The following is a 20765-nucleotide window of genomic DNA, read 5'->3' on the forward strand; positions in this document are numbered from 1 at the left end:
TTCTATCGAAGCAGAGGAGGATAAGGGAGTGCTAGGGGAGGAGGCCAATATTGCAAATCAAGGCCAGGAATAGACAACAAAACAGGTTAACCATTAAGCCATGGAAACACAAGAGTCATGTACTGCACAAGCACAAGAGGTGGATACCCTTGGCAATACACAAGGAAACATCGACACTCAACAACAAAATGTCAACATTAGAAATGACTAGTATGGACTCTTGCTTCAAGTAGATATGGTTGTTCCGGTAATATCCATTGTACTTAAATCATAAATTCTTTTTTGTTTCTAACTACTTATATGTATGCACACAATGATTGCAGACACTGATTATCTTGGATCTCAATGGATTGCTACTGCTACAACAGCCGTATAGAGAGCATACAGAGTTCTCTGATTTACGTATTTTCTACTTGGGAGATGTCAGAGTTTTAATTCGACCAGGCACAAAGGAATTTTTGAATTTTTTATTTCCAAGGTTTAGGGTGGCTATCTGGTCTTCAATGCAGGCCCATAACCTGAATCCCCTTGTTTCCATAGTTTGTAATTTGGCTGAAATTCAATCGGCTTTTTATTTTGTATATAGTCAACGAAGTTGTAATACCATTGCGGGACATTTCCACCCAATGAAAGCTAATGTACCACTTTTCTACAAGGCCTTTGAGCAGATCAATGTACCTTATGATGCTTTCAACACTTTGTTGATTGATGACACACCACATAAGGGTTTACTTAATCCATCCGGCACTACTATATCCCCACCTTTGTTTGAAGGGCATCTTCACGATTTTTACCTAGAGGACATTTTGGTCCCATACCTGCAAGCAATGTACTTAAGCCCATTGAGAACATCAGAATTTTTACTTACAAATGTACTTAGTAATTCATTCATTATACCTTAAATTGTTACTTTCTATCTGTCTATGTGTTTCAAATACTCAAAGAGAGAGAGAGAGAGAGAGCCTTGAGCAAACACTTGATATTAAGATTAAACTAGTCGAAAATGTTACATTTTGTTGAAGACATTCAGGGATGATTACATGGGCACAATTTGAATACGGTCAGAGAGATCTCCACAGATAAAATTCTTCTCCCTTCGTTGCATTACTCTTCATCCGTTGAGCAAGAAAAAAAAGTTTACAGAGTCAATGTCGGCAGTCTCCTCCACTATGTCATGTCAAAGTTGCAAAAGATTGCATTGCTACCTTATTGTAATTACTGTCATAAGATTTAGGTCTTTGTCCACCACTTCCACGTCTATGACAACATTGTTTGCCAAACTTGCTGCCTCTTGATCCATAGGCACATAGCAACCTTCAACAATGTGAGAACGCTTGTACCAAAAAGAGATTATTAATGTTTGTGTATCAAGCATATACTTGACAATGAAAGTTGCAAGAGCAATCTCGCAACATATGCCATCTGTTTCTTTCACATACCACCCTCGATCAAGAAGCTTATCACACAAGAGGGAATCAAATGATTTGGAGAGCAGCATTGTTTTAGCAACATGTACTTTGCAAGTATGAAATAACTCAACAAATAGACCAATAGGACAAAAAATTGCAAGTTTCACCAATTTCGTGGGTACAGAGTTTCGGAGAGACCTCTGAACATTCCTATAGAGCCTGCTCCTCAATGCCTCACTCATTGTTGTGTCGGAAATGGGCCAATCCACGGAGTTCCAGTTGGTTGGTAGTGGAACCTTCACCAACACTCCTCTCTGATTCCTTTGATTGAGTTGGTGGAAATGTTCATAGAAGAAAATACCCTCGTCTGCAAGGATTTTGCTAGTTCTGCCAGCATATTCCAAGACTCCAATATGATCATGGGTCACAGAGATGAGACTTATAATGCACTCCAGTGGCTCCCACTCCTCATATAATGAAGGATAAACATCTGTGAATGTAATAGAATAGAAATAAGAGAAGAAAAAAACAGATTCTCATTTGAAATTAAGATAACATCTATAGAGGAGTGCTAAATAATTAACTTACAGTTGCACCGTGGATTATGCACCATAGAAACATCGCCGCCATTAGCAATCACATCAGAGTGAGTGTAAACATGTTGAACAAAGACTTCTTTCACATTCTTCTTACCAACCTCGACTTTGAAATCCAGAACTCTGGCTTTCCATGCAAAATGAAATATGTTTGTTGCTTTCGAGCTTTTTCTCCTTCCCTATATAAGAACCCAAGAACCTTTGCTTATCCTCTTCTCTTGCCACCTATTCTCTGTAGTGAGAGAGTTTGAGATTGAGATAGTGCTTATGCTACTACATGGTCTTCTTGGCACACTGATGGTGAGGTTGGTTGGGGACAGTGTAGAGCAACCTCTAGAACTTCTTGGGCGGGTAGAAGACGAAGCCATAGGTAAAATGGACGGAGAATGAGGTTTGAAATCCTTCCATTAGGTAGTGGATATCTTTTAATGAAGAGAGAGAGAGAGAGAGAGAGAGAGAGAGAGCTAGCTATCAATCAGTAGTCAGGTGTCATGAACTTGACGGCTACTAGCACTGGGCCCTACTTTGTGAAAGCAGGAAGTTACCTTACGAAAATGGGACAAAACGTAATATTTTAAAATGTTTTCTTTCATTTTTGTGTTGTTTTCCATGTATTTCTACGTTATGTAAGGTTGCTGCTCATTGGCTACGCCTTCTTTTCTCTCTCTTCAATAAGGCCCTCCAAATGACCTCCAAAATTTCCTAATGCTTTTGAGCATTATGAGCAGGTCTTGAAGAAGAATCAAGCAAAGGCAAATGAGAAGGTGAAGCACAAGGAAATCAAGAAGGGTGACATGGTGCTTCGTTACAATAGTAAGCTTGATAGCACTTTTCAAAAGAAATTTCAAATCAAGTGGCAAGGTCCTTTCTTGGTCTTAAACAGGTTTCCAAATGGCACATATCAGCTTGCTGACTTGGATGGTACCCCACATAAAGCATGTGTGAATGGCTACAGGTTGAAGAAGTATATTGCAAGGTTGATGACTGTGGTTGAGGATGAGCCTTCTTTTGAAGAATTTCTTGATCATGTGGCTAAGAATGAGGACGAAGTGAAGACTCCCTCATGTGGTTTACAGGATCTCTTTTGTGCTACTGATCATGAATGATCTAGCAGGTTGGGGTGTGGCAAACTATGCTGGGCGCATTTCTGACACCCCGGTTTTTGTAAATTTGTACATATGGACATGACGCCCGATGTCAAAAGTGTGTGTTGGATTTCTTTTTGTGGGGTTTTTAGCTTGCTTTAGCAAGCACATGTACATGCATTGCAAGTCGCTAGTCTAGTAAAAGTTGTCGGGCTATTGTAAGTGCCCGTGAGTGAGTTTTTTGAAGTGAGACTTGTATATAGCTTAAACTCATGTACAAACTTAAAAAAGTTCAGTCAAACTCCAAAAAATTGCAGGTTTGAGCTCGTTGTGCCTCTTGATGGTTTCTGTTGCAGTTTTTGCCCCCGCCTTGCCTACTCTACCTATAGTCGTACCGAGACAGCTCTCTGCTCACATCAATTTTGCATGTAGCGGCGTGTAGATTCAAATTTGGTCATCTTCAGCTTTCTCGCTAGTCATTTTTCGAGATTTCTCTCAAGCTTTAAAGTGCCCCAATTGGAGTTATCCTCATCAGGTTAGGACTAGTTCTCTGCAGGGTTATGGCTATGGCAGCCTAGTGGCAAATTGTGTGTAGACAGATTCGGAGAGCATGTATCTATGAATTGTGGAATTGATGTTGAATTTGTGGGTTTGTTATGTTCAATTGTGAAAGGAGAGGCTCTTGTCTTCATATGCATTGGTCGGCGTGTGTTGTAAATCTGTGCTTTGACAGGGTTTTGCTCCTATGTGACATAGTCTCTTGGGTGGGTGATGGCTAGTAAATTCCCAAGGGTCTACTCCTATTGGACTGTGGTGTTTCAAAGGGATTTTGCAAGGCTTTTGGTGTCTTGTAGTTCTCTTTCAACGCTCTTGGGTGACATCGCTATAGAGGTGTTTCAGTTTGCTTGTTTCCCAACAGCACCAACACCCCGCCTGCAACCCACGCGTCTACCCACTGTCGCACCCCTCTCTCCTCGCCTTCCTCCGTACTGGGCGCACTCAACAGTCTCCCTTCTCTGTCTGCTGCGCTCCAAGACCCCAAATCCCACTTTCGTGTTGCACGTGTTGGTCAACGCCTGCGAGATCCCACACGAGCTGCCAAGTAAGCAAAGGTAAGTTCAAAAAAATCCATTAAAAAATCCAAAATTTAAGAATCACAAAAACAATAATAGAAAATGAAAAATCCAATTTTAAAAAAAGAGTAATAAAATAAAAATAAAGAAGCATCTTAAAATTCATCCAAAAAAAGAAAAATAAAACACAAAAAAATAAAAATAGGAATGTATAAAAAATAGATTAAAAACATAAAAACAATAAAAATTTTCAATAAAAAAATAAAAAAGCGATTAGAAAATTACCAAAAATAAGAAAAAACTCATAAAAATTTCACAAAAAAAAAACTCATTAAAAAAAAAAATCATAGAAAAATCATAAAAACTCAAAAAATAAAAAAATCATAGATAAATTGTAAAAATTTCATAAACTCAAAATAAATCGATAAAAAATAAAAAAGTGGTCAAAAAAATCACAATAAATCATTAAAATTTCATAAAACCTTCAAAAATTTCATAAAAATTACAAAATTTAGAGAAAAATTCTTTAAAAATCAACAAAAAATAAAAAGAAAGTCGTCGAAAGAGTTAGAAAGAGGCAAAAAAGTAAGTCGAAAAGCAAAAAAAACACCACCGAGAAATTACTCCATGCAAAAGCGAACAAGTTGAAAAAAGCAAAGCCAGAAGAGTCACACACCGAGCAAACAGCGAAAAAGCCAAAAATAGCAAGAGGATAACCGAAAAAAGCTGAAAGAGACCAACTCAACGTTGTTTGAGCATTAGATAAATTTCAAAATTTTGCACGCTAGAAATTGGCAAGTGCAAGTAATGGCATTGCAAATTAGCTTCTAATCGGACGAATATGGAGACAAATCACGGTGGATTGCAGATTAATCTGTTCAAGGCCCGGGTTTTCATCGTTTCAAGATGTTGCAATCAATTCTAATAGTGTTGAGCTAGAGTTACTCAACTCTTGTGAGTCTTAAGAGCAACTACAAAAGTGCTTTGGCTAAAGAAGTTTAATCAAAACCAGGCAACATAAATTCCGCTAATCAGCACCAGAATCTGCTAAGAGACAATTTTTACAGAACAAGCCAACATGGACTCAAACCAAGCCGAAAATTCAAGTACAACAGAGCAATCCAGTAGTAGTGGCAACACAAGTACAACTGCAGCAGAGAAAATTTCACAACTATATGGCTATAATGGAGATAAAGTATTATATGCAGATTTAGAAGGCCATAGATACTTGATGAGTAGCAAAAGCAGCATAAGAGTCAATATTCTATTGATCAAAGTAAATCCAAATTTAGAGAACTCCTAGATGTTCATAGACTTCAGTGGATCCAGGTATTGCAAGCTCAAAGATGAAGTGCAGATAGAAGTTCAAAAAATTAACCCAAGTGTTTATCCAAAATTTTGCACAAGCCAGCAAAACATACAATTGGTGCATATGCAAACAAGGTCTTTGTATATAAATTACATTGGTCAGATCTATAGTTGAGAGCCAAAATTGCAAGATCCAATAGATCAACCAATTGAAGCCAATCTAATTGGAGAACCAAATCAAAGAGGGTACAAAGATCAAGACGGAGCAATCTACAGCTTGATGCTTAGTGTTTTAAAAGAAGATGCCAACAACTTGATAGACACAGAAACAAAAACTTCTCAGCTAGAGCTTGACATGATAGAACCAAATGAAATACCATCAGTCATGGCATATTGCTCAGATTGTGGAAAAAAAGGTGGACACTTCTCTTAAGATTGTCCAAGAAATCGAGACAACAGGGACATATCAATTGCCAAGCAAGGTACATAAAAAACTGGAAATGTGAATCTCGATGTAAGTGCAATTAACTCGTCACTTTTAATGCAATCAGATGATTTTTCATTACCATTAGAAGCACCACTAAAAACACTGCAAGTTCAAAATCAACATAAAGATGCATAGGCACCTGAAAAGCTTAAAATTGATTCTTTGAACAACAAATTCCTGCATGAATTTGGTCAAGGTGTCCAGATATCGCCAAATGTTGAAAAGACTGTTAGGTGTGCAAATGATTCTGCATCCACTGCCACAAGTGTGCAATCATTCATGAGTCTAAGGGACACATCAAACAGAATGATGTTAGCTTTGTATGGCACCCATAATTCATATGCACACCATATAGACCAAAAAGGGAAACTCTACAAAAAGGATCAACTAGTGTTTGAACGGACCACATACCAACTTAGAAAGGATTATTCATTTCAGATGAAATAATCTATTATAGCCCATTCTCTCTAGAACTAAAGGATATTACCTGAGTGAATCCAAAAATCTATTTAGAGTCAAACTCTCTCCATTGGAAATCAATCTTCGATGTTGTAGCCAAACGAGCATACACTTTGACCAAAACAGTCGTAGATATAGATGAGAGTCTAACATCTATGATGCCTTGGGTCCTGAAACCACAGAAGCCCATATCATAGGAGACCCATGGGATAGACAATATCAGGGAAAAGATAATTCTATCTACAGCTTAACTTGGGAAATAATTTGTCACGTTTCACAAGGATACATAGGAAACTATGCAGAAGGCTTACAGATACCAAACATCAACAATGCTACCCAAAGTGTACCTTCACAGTCCCAAAAGGTGAGACTAAATCAGAGCCAAATAATTTTGAACTTTTATAATGGAGTAGGCTATAGTGATCACCCTAGGAAGGTGGGAGCTGCAAATTTATCAAAACCAACTTATGTACAAGGAAATGTGCCACCAGTTAGAAGCCCTAGAGCTTCTAGCCAACAGACCTCTTCAAAGCAGAAACCATTAAAAGATCATATGGTTGTTGGAAGTTTCCAATTGACCTAGATTCCATCAAAGTTTACATAAAAATGCTTCTATGAAGATCATCAGGGAAAAAAGTTTCAACTAATCTCCACAAATCAAAGTCAAAATCCAATAAGTACAATAGTGTTCAAACAGTTACATGTGACCAAGCTCACATATGCATATCAAGATGCACATGGTAAAAAATATCAGCAAGATCATGACCTTGTACAAATCCATACAGATGGCCCACCCGAAGTCAAAGACTATTTGAAGATGATGCAAAGCCTCAAGCTGCCAGAACAAGTGATAGAAAATTCAAAGTCAATGGAAGCTAAAGTCCAGAAGGCTACACAAAGGTCACCACCAAAATCTCCACAGAAGAGATAGATTCTTCCAGAAAGTACAATGGATCTTTTAAGATCAAAGGTTACTCAGATGCATGCAGATAATGCTCAACAATTGCAAAAAAGTGTAGTATCACAGTCATACGAGACGACATCAATGGAAGAAGGTGATCAAAGCAAAGAAAATGAATATAAAGCTCAACCAAATGATGCTCCCACAACAAAAGAAGTCAATTCAGACACAAATCCTGAGACGATCAAGTGCAACATTGTTGGTGAGAACAAAGCAAATCTGTCAAGAGAAGTAAAGCTAGATTTTCAACTATACAAGAACCTCATGTCTTTTTGCACTTGGAAAAGATGTGGCCAAGCATAGCTGAGAGATGCTCCTAAATTTGTGATCATATTTGGAAACAAATGAGCAGAATGCTTGGAAATCATCTTCACCACCATTGAAGTAAGTTCACAGATTATCATAGCTCGATTCAACGTGATCACAGCAAAGGATATGCCAAACGACATCATAATGGGAATGCCAATGGGCCAGAAGATGTTAGAGATACAGAATGCAAACATGACGGAGTCTTCAAAGAAAACAGAGAATGAAGATCAAGAATGGTCCACCGTAGACAATAGCACAAAGTCCTCAAGCAGAGTTAAAATGGAGATTGATATTAAAGCAGATCTTATTGAAGATGATTCATCTCCGTTGAACAAAACTTCAAAAGAGATTAAAGGAGATCAGGCATCAAGAAGTGCAAATCAAACAGAGCAAAGAGCAACCACACAAGCTATTGAGCAGCAAATGCAACCAAAGCCAAAAGTTAAGAAGAACGGTGTTGCAAAAATTCAAGAAGCAATAGAAAGTCCAAAGATCCAGACATTGCCAACTGAATCAGTTGTTGTAAGTCAGATTGGAAAACAAGGTCTAAATCCACCCTCCATAGAGACACGGGTAGATCAAGATGAGACCATGACAAAAGCAGGACAGAGATCTTCAATAGAACCTCCAATGAGAATAGCTATAGTTCTCAATAGTACAAAAGGAGCAAGTGTCAGATTCAATGCTCTGTTGGATAAAGAAGCAAAGTGAAATATGATTGTGGACAACATTCAGAGCACTCTAGAGATTACTCAAGGCAAGCCAAGTAGCACAAAAATCATGGGTAAGTCTACAAGTAAAGAAGAAATGGTTGCTACCCTTAGCATCCAAAATTATGAAGAGAAGGTAAAGTTTCAGGTGAAGCCTTCAAAGGAAATGCTTGCGGATGTCATCCTTGGACATCAGTGGTTAGATCATCACAAGTCCTACACAATGCTTTCTTTTCCAAGAGGAAGCAAACAACAACTATAGATACCATTAATGATAGATTCAGAGTTGCAAAAGTCACAAGAATCAAAGACAGGTCTTGCAGACAAAGGTAAAGCTAAAGTGGACCTTCCACCGATCAGCACAAAAGGTGTGACAGCATATGCCTCTACATCAAAGAACCCTCATGGATCAGCTTCTTCTAGCAAGTCAGGATTTCAAAACTTCAAGTCAATTGCTGACCCAACTGAAACCTCTAAGGAGACACCCAGAAAACCAAAGATATTTTAGCTACAGTACTCAAGAAATCAAAAGATAGTCAAGAAAGTGTTTGTTTCAAGTAATTTAGTCAAAATCCATGATCCAGTTTGGATTAAGGATTGGAAATCAACACACAAAGACAAACACATGGGAAGGATAACATCACAGTGGAGCTTAAAAGAACATGAGTACTATAGAGGTAACAGACAAATATGGGTGCCAAAATTGTAGGTTAGAGCATATGAAGTAACGACAAGACCCTCCCAAGAAAGAAGGCCCACAAGGTATCAACTTTGACAATATCCTAGGATACCTAAGAAGTAGGTATACAACAAAACAACATTGAAAGATGCTAAATTCTACCACAACTCTCAAGAGGATACATAACAAAGATGGATCTCAAAGAACGTTCCTCTTTGACAAGGATTTTACACAGGGTATACAAAGATTTGACTACCAGTCAACCATAAGCCAACTTCAACTACACTACACCTGCATGAAGATCTCAAGAGCTCAAAAAGACCTAGAGCTAAGAAAAGTCAACAATGGAGATACAAAGGTCATAGATTTGGACTCCTAAGTCTTCCAATGCTCAAAAGCCGAATGCCGACAATGAACAAAGGCCTAAAACAACATCAAAGACTCCTATCAAGAGGCCTAATTGGAGAATCAAATAGATAATAGAGTCTTCACAATCAAAGAAGGACAAACCAACCAACGAGAATGCAGATTCAAAGATGATAAACAAGGTATGGAAAAAGAAACCTTCAATGCCAACTTGGTCCTTCACTAATCCTTTTTTTGAGGATTCAAGATTACTTTTACCTGAATAAATGTTTGTAGTAAGCACAAGAATGTAAAAAATCAAGTTGTGAGGGTGCAAAAAACACTCTTTGGCATAGTCAGAGGCGGGTTTTTGAGCCATAAAATGAGCAAAACATTAGTCACAAAGCTTCAAGTCATATTAAACTTTGTGCTAAGAGACGTAGTTATTAGGCTTATGCTAAAGCTGGAAGAGTTGAGCATACCTAAAGTCATGTTGCTCATGCTGGATGAGATGAGCATAAGAGTCAAAGTCTATTAACTTACAATTGGTGGAGTGTCGTAGAGTCCAACACTCATGCACAGTGCACAATAAGATGAGAGCACATATCCTCGTCCAACAAAAACCATTCTTAAAGGGGTTCCAGCTTGCAAAGCCATGTCATATGATTTTGTAGCTACACCATCTTTCAGAATAACCCCTCAAAATCCTTCTTGCATAGAATATTGTTTCCCGTGCATTTTTGTGTATACATAAATAGGATGTCCCATTATTGGACATATGCATTAGACACTCTTTTTGCTTCAAACTATGCACTTTGAGTGGACTACAACAGGCAAACCAATGCTCCATCATGCTACCCTCTCATATTTGCTACTTTTTCATTCCATATCTATCAGCAAATAATCCCTTGAATACTTCATTAATATTTCCCATACAAATACGTACTCCAATAATGCACGTATCCCAAAGGCATTTTTTTCCCACTGGGTTTTTTCCCTTTGGTCATCCAGGTATTAGACCCTAATTTAGAACCTCGTCATTCTACGTCCCTTGTACATACTTTTCATAAATAAACAGTAGCCTCATCATTATACTATTACAACAGACAAATGCAACATCTCTCATAATAGACATATTCCAACCAATGAAGATGTTGCAAAAAATCGAACCTCATCAATAAATTCAACAACAAAATGAAGAAGATCATCCCATCAACAACCAATCGTAAACCTTCCACATCCTCCGCGGACACTTTTCAAACAATATACAAGGACAGAAACTAAAATCAGAAAAGGGGGAATGTTAATTGAGTCAACGTCAGTTAACAGGAGCTGCTAAAGACCAAAGACATACGGATGCACATCGAGGATGAATACAAAGAAGCTGTAAAGATTAGAGTTACACATTTTCCAAATTTTCCCAAAATGGTCATGTATTGTAAATTCCTGATTTATTTCAAGCCATTGTAATATTTTAATGTGTTACGGACTCAGAACAGGTCACTAATGTGCCTAGGTTGCAAATTCAATAAGTGGTGGAGCCCTAAAGGCCTTGGGCTCTCGGACATTGCATATTTTTTACCCTAGGTATATAAGGCATTGTGTAAAAGAAATTAGGGCTCTCAAGCTCATTTGTTGAGAGCACTCTTTGGTGAGAGCTCTTGAGGTGAGTGGCTATGGAGTCCTTGAGCTTCACCAAAGAGTGCTCTCATTTGTTTAGAGTACTCTTTGGTGGGAGATCTTGAGGTGTGTGGCTATGGAGTCCTTGAGCTTCTCCTTGCTCATGTGACTTGATTAACACTAATCAATGCTTACTTCTCTTTCACTATGCCTCTCTCATGCTTCTTGTGATTGCTAATGATGCTTTGATTAGCTAGATCTTAACTAACTAGTGGTTAACCCCTCTCTAATCTTGTGTGATTGCCCTCTTTTGATTGTGTGTGCATATACATTTGATTGGAGTGTGGTGCTCGATAGATCTATGTGTGTGTGCTTGTGATTAGTGTGTTACATGATAGGATTAGTGTTGTGTGCATCTTGCAATGGTTAGTGTTTGTGATTGGGTTGATTGGAGGTGAAGAGAAGTGGATGTGGAGACTGCCCATCATTGTGGCTTAGCTCCTCCATAGGCCGAGAAGATCACCTCATAGAATCAACCATTCGTGTTGCAATGATTAGCTCACTAATCGTGTGAGTGTTTCCATGTCCTAGCCGGGTAGCTCATCCCTCCGGATTGATAATTTTTTTGGTCATTGGAGCTATTGCAACGATGAAACCCCCAACAAACACCACCAAATTCTTCCCCGCAATGGTAGGGTGACATCTCTTAGGGCATCCAAGGTTGTTTTCACTAGCCAAAACTTTGTGAAAAATGGAGAGGTTGTGGATATCAGGATGGCATCTACATGATACAAACTACGTGATTTCAAGTCATGTCATCCATACGAGTGGCAACGAGCCTTACTTTTTTCACATGTTTCATCTCATTCTTATTGAAGGAATCAAATTGTACAATAGATTTTTAAGCCCATAGAAGAAACTTTGCACAAGCACATGTTCCAGTAGAGCTCTTCGCACAAAAATCTTGGGGAGGTGCTAATAGTGAAAAGGTGGGAAATTTTTTAATTGTTTGTTAAAAGCTTGAAATAAACATGAAAACAATAATCGGTTTTGGTTTCTTGACAATGTACCTTGTCTTGTCTTGCTCGCTTTAGGGACCGCTCGAAGAATCTTACTACAACATAAAAATAAATAATTTAAGAATCCCTAAACTCGAGGGAGATTTTTTGAGCGGTCCCTAAATTGAGCAAGATTTTTGACTCCAGTGCCTATGATGCGGGCTATTTTAGTCGTGGTTTTCAAGCTAGCGGTCTTCACACTTGGTAGAGAGCAATGACTTTTTCTAGAGGAACTACATGGTGTAGTCTCTGAAGTGGTTGGCAGGGTGAATTGGCTCCTAGGTGTATGCAGGATAAGGTGCACCCACTTTTAGCAGTCTTCCCCAACATAATTACCAAAAATCACTCTGTTTTTCTACACTATTATATATATATATATATATATATGAGACTTTCTTGCACGTACTTTTCAGAGGCAAGATTTGGTTGCCACACAAAACACATAGTATTGAACACTATGAAAAGTTTCGATCTTCAATTTTCGAAGCTAAAATGGAAATTTAGTGTGAAATAACTACTCTACTTTAGCATGTCATGCCCTGTCACAACATTGTGAGCTTGATGAACAATTGTCTTTATCTTTATATGGACTTCTTTGCTTAACTTGCCCTTTTGCATATCAATTATTTACTTGTGACAAGTAATTTAACTTGATATTTTGATAATTTCTCTATGTAATTATTATTTATTTTCCTTGGTTAGAATCAAAGTTTAGAAAAGCCTTAATTTTTCATAGCATATCTCTAATGATGTATAGATTATTTTGCAAGATCCCATTATGACCCAAGAAATGTGACCATGAAAAAAAGTGGAATCTTTAAAGGTTCATTTTTTTAGATCTAGCTCTGAAAATAACAAAGACTACAAAGAGGATCATGAGAGAATTTAAACAAAAATTCTAATAAATAATGTACATTGCCACTCAATTTGATTTTCATGTATCTTATGACTTTCATCATAAGGTCCTTATGGGAAAAAAACTGAGTCAGTTTAAGTTAGAGAAAGGCACTTTTCTACTGTTTTAATTTTTTTCACTTGCACAATTCACTTAAGGTGTGCCTCCTTAGGTTTGGTAAAGTGTCGAGCTTAAAAATTTTGACACTTGTCCATATACCATGATTTGGTTTCTCTCCCAATCCTACTTGTCAATTCCACCTCATACAAGGAGACTGCCACATCACCAAAAGGCCATGTCATCACCCCATGTCACCTTCCACATCACCACAGTCAAAAGTTTGACCTTACACTTAGCTTGCCACATCACCTTAATCGCCACCTCATCCACTACCCTCAAGTGCCACCTCATGTTAGCTGCCATGTCATCCACCAACTCACGTGCTACTTGTTTGTGGTGCTTGCATGGCTTGCCATGTCACTTGCCACCTCACAAACCACTAAGCATGCCACATCACCGACTCTCCAATTGACCATCTACCTTTTTTCCACCTAAACATTCCATGTCACCATTTTGCCATGTCATATAATGACGTGAAAAATGAGGAGGATCCCCTTTGTCAAGTCATCTTGCCACCTTTGCAGTTCATGTCATCAATCATCTACATCACCTCACCACATAGAAGACCATGTCATCCATGCATGGCCACCTCAACATCCACGTCATTTATTTCTAACTTTAATAAATTATTACAAATAAAAATGTATGATGTGTTCCGCACTCTTTTCGGGCATTTTGGAGATGTCCCAATTCGACCACGGGACTTCATCCACTCTTTGTTTTATGAGCGTGTAGATGGTGCCTCCTACCATCAGATATTGCATGTGGAGAAGTGTGCCCAATGTGGGTATCTTTCACAACTTATACGTGTCCCAAACAATGGTGATGCAAGTGTCACAATTACATGGCATCAATATCACTACCAGACATACACAGGGCTTCGAGGTGGCACATCCCATAGGTTGCAAGTTACATCTCATAGTGCACCACATCCCTTCTTCATGCATGTTTTATGGTCCTCTATGTATCCATATGTGCAGCATGCACATGGTGAAAATTGGAAGAATCATCAGTTTGGTGCTTTCCTTGCTACCTTCCCCAGTGGCATTGTGGTCTTTGACGTGGATTTCGCAAAGAACTATACCTATTTCCCACAACAGGAGATTGAGTCTGAATATTAGTTCTTTGAGTTGGTACAAAAGATAAGAGCTAAATAAATTTACATTCTATTTGCATTTTTAGCCACATAATGTAAATGTGTTGTTTCATTTAGTCTAACCTTTTCACATGCTCTTGAAGGTGGTAATCCTTGTCCATATATCTTATCACCATGCAGAGGAGACATTTCATTGTGTGGAGAGTTGTAAGGACTCGCGAGTGATCATACACGACTACCATTCCTACATTAGTGATGATTTCTCCTCCGACGTACAATTTGTGCATCCTTATTTCCAACAGCGTGATCTTGTCTTTTGTGAATGCCACATCTCATACTCTTGTCACTATATTTGGTTAGATGGTTGTGATGTGCAATTCAACAGTCCACGTTAGTTCTTTTGGTTGTACAGATGGAATTATAATAGTGGCACACCTTGCATTTGGAGCTTCTTTGAGTTGGGGCGTGGGAAGGGAGAGCACGCCGGTGCAGGCCCTTGTGTAAAGTACGCTCTTCGGTGATATCAGTTTTGACGTGACAGTGACCGTTTTAAAATGCTAGACAAATTGTGGAGTGGTGCTCACAGCACATGTCATGTGACTCATCTTTAGCTAGTGGAGCCTTAATGAGTAGGTTCTTTTGGTGTGTGGATAGTCAACATATTGATCTGACCAACTAGGAAGGTGACATTGTAGTAGGTACGCACCATTTGCAATGCATTTGGAGCACCGCAGCCAGGGATCCTACCATATTTACTCAGTGCCACTCATAATTCTACGATGTCTATGTACATGGCAAGTGCGCATATTGCACCATGACAGAGTGGGATGAAAAGTGGACACTATAGCCTCTTTCACCAGCACAAGGTATGATCACATCGAGTAGCTCTATTGAGAGCGAGACAACATAGTGCTTAGATGATCCTGATACTCTCACTGATTACTTGGCAAAGGGAGATGATTTTGTGGTTATTTATGAGGAGGGGGATTGAGAGAGAGTTGACTTCTATATTATTAGATGCACCAAGGCAAGTCTTGTGCTTCAGGAATCCACCATGGATAATTATGGTGAGGCATATGATGTTCACAGTAGGGTTGTTTCAAGACACTATCTCCAGCAAGTGCACGAATGTGGGCGTTACATCCATTTTGTACAATATGAGTGGTTGAAGGTGGACATACACAACTCCCATCTTGTACTTGATATGAAGCTAAGGCTAGAGAGGATTGCCAATAAGAAGAAAGGGAGCACCCCTTGCTGGTGTTTGAGTCCGGATGAACACGAGTGAATACAACCCATAGCATAACATGAGCTACAGATCTTGTAGATGACATTGGTGTTCATTCACGAGATGATAGCTATGATGATGAGTGCTAGTGATGATCCCTTCATTCATGCTATTTATCATTCCAACCTTTTTTACTTTTGATCATTTCTATCCTTGTACACTATGGTCCTTGGATATTCTATATTATGGTTTTGTACCTTCTCTCACTCATTTGTGGTTCATTTTTTAATTTACCATTCATATGTTGTTATTGAGGTTTAACATTAATCTACTTTTATTAAAGATTCACGGTCTTCCATTGTCGTCTTGATTGTCATTAGTGGGACGAACACCAATTTTTTGTTGTTGAGATGCCCTCGATTGTCAGGACGGGTTGTAATGGCCATGAAACTTTGCAGGGGCAGGGATTAGTGTGCTTCCCCTACCCTTGCAAAGTCCATTCCCCTCACGTCAGTCTAGGGTGGCACAATCACCAATTTTTTTGGTTTTGGGCTCACCAAGGACCCAACAACAAAAAGTTGGTGATTTTGTTGCCCTAAACCATCACGAGGGATTACGATGTCCATGAAACTTTGCAAGGATGGGGATTAGCATGCTCCCGAGGAGTCCACTATGTAAAAATTACATATATCACATGTGAACAAGAGGTATTTAAACAATCCCTATAGAGTTTCAAGTATTGTATGTACCCCTCTTCTACCCCTTATGTGTGCATTTTTGTTTAAAAAACTAACCCTTATGTATGAAAATTTTCTTTTTTTCAATTAAAAAACCCTTTATGTAAGTACATTTTTTGTAAATGTACCTAATTATAAATCCCATATTTTGTTTGCATGTGCTATCTTACATATTTCCTAGTGGATGCCTTGGGAGCATGCTTCTCTTGCCCTCCCAAATTGTCATGGCCATATATTCCTATCTCGTCGGTCCAAGGGGGCACAATCGCCAACTTTTTGGCTTTGGGATCGCCAAGGGTCCACCAACCAACACAAGTTGACAATTTTGTCGCCCTGGACCATCGAGACGGATTGTGATGGTCATGAAACTTTGCAAGGGCAAGGATTAGTGTTCTTTTCCTACCCTTGTAAAGTTTCATGGTGATCTATTCATTTTTCATTGGTCCAAGGTGGCACAATCACCAATATTTTGGCTTTGGGCTTGCCAATGACCCAACGGCCAAATGTTGGCAATTGTGCCGCCTTAGGTTGTGGAGATAGATTGTGATGGCCATGAAACATTGCAGGGGTGGAGATTAGTGTGATTCCCCTATCCTTGCAAATTTTTATGCCCATCCATTCCCATCTCGTCGGTCCAGGTTGGCACAATCACCATTTTTTTTACTTTGGGCTCGCCAAGGGTTTAACAGCCAAAAGTTGGAGATTGTGTCACCCTAGACCGTCGAGACAGATTGTGATGGTCATAAAACTTTGTATGTGTGGGGATTACTGTGTTTTCACTGCCTCTACAAAGTCTCATGGCCATCCATTCCCATCTCATCGGTCCAAGGCGGCACAATTGCCATTTTTTTGGCTTTAGGCTCGCCAAGGGCCCAACGGCTAAAAGTTGGCAAAATTTTGCCACCCCATGCCATCAAGAATGATTTCAATGGCCTTGAAACTTTGCAAGGACAAGGATTATTGAGGCCAAAAGTTATTGATTATGCCACCCTAGACCGTTGTGAGGGATTGTGATCGCCATGAAACTTTGCAGTGGCAAGGAGTAATGTGCTTCCCCCACCACCACAAAATTTCATTGCCATCAATTCCCATCTCATCGGTCCAGGGTGGCACAATCTTTTTTTGGCTTTTGGCTTGCCCTGGACCATCAATACTACATAAAGTTAAACATGGCAAATACGTTGACAAAGTCACATCATGCAAATGTGTGGTACAAGTGAACCGCATAAACTAGAACAACATGACTATAATCATAATGATAAATTTTGCAAAGGTTTGGTACGAATGGATTGCATAAATTAAAACATGGAAATTATCCTCATAAGGACAAGTCGTGCAAATGTATGTTACAAGTGAGATGTAAAAACTAGAACAAGACGACTATAATCATAAAGACACATTTTGCAAAGGTTTGGTACAAATGGACTGCATAAAGTAAAACATGGCACTTTGCAAGGTATGCAGTCCAGTTTCAAGTGTCATCTCTTGGTCAGGTAGTGTGTGACAGACCCATTGTCCCATCTCCCATATCCATAAATCTGTATATACTCGCGAGGTAAACTGGCAGCGACTAACCTCCTCTGTCACTCACATCTCTACAACAAGTATTGGGTCTGCAAAGTCTATCTCTGGGGGAAAAGAAGCACCACTGGGTGGCCTTCTTAGTGCTCTCTCTCTGGACTACTCTATGAGGACGTCCCATTGTTGGAAGCTCTCTCTTTTGACCTCCTTTGCCTATGTAACCCCTAGACCCACTGCACCCATTGACTCTGCCACATAAAGTGCCTTGTCCTGTGGTAACCCATCCTCTAGCAGCACTTCAATGACTGCCTATTTGTCTACCTTGTCACTCGCCCCAAGTGTGTGACAAATAATGAGGTCTACTATCTACCGTTGTGGTGGAAAGAGGTCGTCCATGACCCAATGGCGATAAAGGATGACCAATCTCTTAGTGGCACATTGGAAATCTGAATGCATGCATATGCGGTGGACGAGGCATCAAGGGTGGAAGCAGTGGCCACATCCCAAAGTCTAGAATCCTCCATCAACAAACAAGTCAAGTGGTATCGAGAGTTGAACTATGTATGTGCTAGGAGCGGAGCTAAGGTAACCATGCAGACGTGTGAAGTGCTCTACTCAAAAGTAATCAATGTGATGCTCAATGGTGGAGTCCCCTAAGCCTCCTCTAGTGTCTCTAAGTGTCTGCTCTAACTCTCCAACCCTCTGTTGTGTTGTAACCAGCTCTTGTGTGAGCCCCTCTATAAGAGAATTAACTTTCCAAAAACTAGTTTGAAATTATTAAAACCATAGGTTTGTCAATGTACCTGAGAAGTTGTAGTAGTGGGTGCTAACGGCGTCAAAGGTCTGGTCGATGGAGGTGGCTCCTTCGATGGTGTAGAGAAAGCAGCCTGATTGAAAAAAAACATAAAGTCAACAATGATAAGCATAATGAGTGTCATTCATAAATAAAGCAAAGAAAATTGTGGGAAGGTTATGTGCAATACAGTCCCAGGGCGTCCACTAGGAAATATGTAAGATAGCATGTGCGAACAAAATAAGGGATTTATAATTAGGTACATTTACCAAAAGAATGTACTTACATAAAGCATTTTTTGAATGAGAAGGTGAAATTTTTCATACAAGAGGGATACTTAAAAATATACAGGTAAGGGATTATTTAAATATCTCTTGTTCGCATGTGCTATATGCAATTTGTACATAGTGGACTCCCCAGGAGTGCAGTCCTATCCATGTGGGCTAGCAATCGGTGTAGTACATAATGATTCCTAGAAAAGTGAATTTAAAAAAAAAAAGGATTACCTACCACTCTACCAACTAGATATTTGTAAGTAAAGACTACAAAAATGTACCTCATAAGGGCCTCCTAGTTGTGCAAACCTCTCAATGAGGTGGCTGAGTGTGTTGCCCATGGAACGGACATCCTGTCCAAGCTCTATGTTGAGCCCCTGGACTAAGATCAAAGGATCCATCTTCTCTACGCGTCGTTGGTGAGTTGGACAACATGTGAACAGGATCGTCCCGGGGAGCCTTCACTATTGGCCTAGACTACCAAAATCATGACCCCCCCTTGGACATTTGTCGAAGTAGTCCACATCGAGCCCAGAGAAAAACTTTGTGCAGATCCAGAAAGAAAAGTAGGTAGGCATCTCCAAGTGGTGAGGCAAGGCACCATAGTATGTCATGTAACGTAGAAGGGCATGCTCTCTTATGCCAAGGTGTAGACAGTCCTCTATGCAAAAGGGTGCTCGTACCACTAAGTCTCCATGCTGATGATGAAACTGTTGCAAAGTGAGTGAGCATATCAAAGGAGGGCCCTCCATCTGATGCCACAACAAGCTTTCACGCCCAACACGATGCGTGAGAGCCCACTCTTGGAAGGCACGAGGGTCTTGCATCGTGCCGAGCATGGTTATGGTAGCCTCCAAGGACTCTTTCACTAAACTAGACTCTGGGCAAGTTGAAAAACTACAAAGGAACTCTGACCCATGAAATAACTCAGCCGCCAAAGTGTGTATGTACACTAGAGAGGATGTAGGAATAGGAGGTGTCAATGCCTACTCTAGTGGTTGTGGCTAGTCTGGGGGAGTCAGCTGCTAAGGGGTGTTGGCTGCTGGGGGAAGGGGGGTCACCACCTCCATACTCTAAATGTTGCAACATGGTTCCTACATTGAAAAAGAAAAAACAATCAATATCATGAAATTCAAAAGTGTGACAAAAATCTAATAGAAAAACAAGGTAACCCTAAGCTGTTACGGTGTGGAAATTGAATATCAACCCTAAACCCTAAACCATAAATTTGTCTTTTCAATAGTATGTACAAAAAAATCACTGGGTGCTAATATGCACAAAGCCAAGGGGCTTACATTTATATGGGACGAGTTCTAAGAATAGCACAACTCATGGCTAAGAGCCAGAGTCAAAAAAGTTTGCATCACAAGTCATGGCTATGAGTTTTCTTCAATCAAGGATTGCAAAATTAGATTGTATTTTCCTCTCAATCAAGAACTGAAATTCTTCTTCTATTTTGTGATAACAAAAACCAAACAAGTTACTAAGCTTCCTCTACAAGCAAGGCTTCTATTCCTTTAAAATTACACTAAAGCCAATGTTACACCAAAAACACTAAAGCCAATGTTCACCAAAAACATTTTTAGAAACCAATGGAAAAAAGTGGAGAATGATGCAAAATCTCCAAGGAATTTGGATGCCAATTCAACCACATCGTCCACAACAACGGAAGCAATGATCATGACTTACTTGATCTCATTACAAGAAATCTTCAACAAGCAAGGTGAAGAGTTGCGTGCACTTGCAATGGAGAATGGCACTTTAAGAGTTCTTGTTGTGAAGAATGAGAACCTCAAAAAGGTTCTTGAAATGCAAACAACACGCTTGGTGCATCTTGAGAATGAAGTTCAAGAATGTAAGCGCTCTCTTGTGGACATGAATGTATTGAAAGAGCGCTTGAGCAAAGTTGAGAGTGATCATGTTTTGAAAGAGGAAACGATAGACACAATACGACATGATGTATGTGAGATGAGAAATGTGTTGGGATTAAAGCCCAAGTGG

The 20765-nt window shown here is 39.4% G+C and overlaps 1 protein-coding gene across 1 annotated transcript; it reads right to left on the bottom strand.

Annotated features, from left to right (window-relative positions):
- Positions 1-1036: 1036 nt before the first annotated feature.
- On the bottom strand, positions 1037-19165 carry LOC147417678 (uncharacterized). Its single transcript, XM_086507033.1, has 5 exons — positions 19046-19165; positions 18500-18583; positions 1998-2184; positions 1608-1899; positions 1037-1109 (listed from the first exon to the last, which is right to left on the bottom strand). The coding sequence occupies exons 1-5, from the start codon at positions 19163-19165 to the stop codon at positions 1037-1039; spliced, it is 756 nt and encodes a 251-aa protein (XP_086363159.1).
- Between the last annotated feature and the right edge of the window lie 1600 nt (positions 19166-20765).

This window comes from Adiantum capillus-veneris, chromosome 30, assembly GCF_014529385.1.
Source record: "Adiantum capillus-veneris isolate H3 chromosome 30, ASM1452938v2, whole genome shotgun sequence".
Taxonomy (NCBI): Eukaryota; Viridiplantae; Streptophyta; class Polypodiopsida; order Polypodiales; family Pteridaceae; genus Adiantum; species Adiantum capillus-veneris.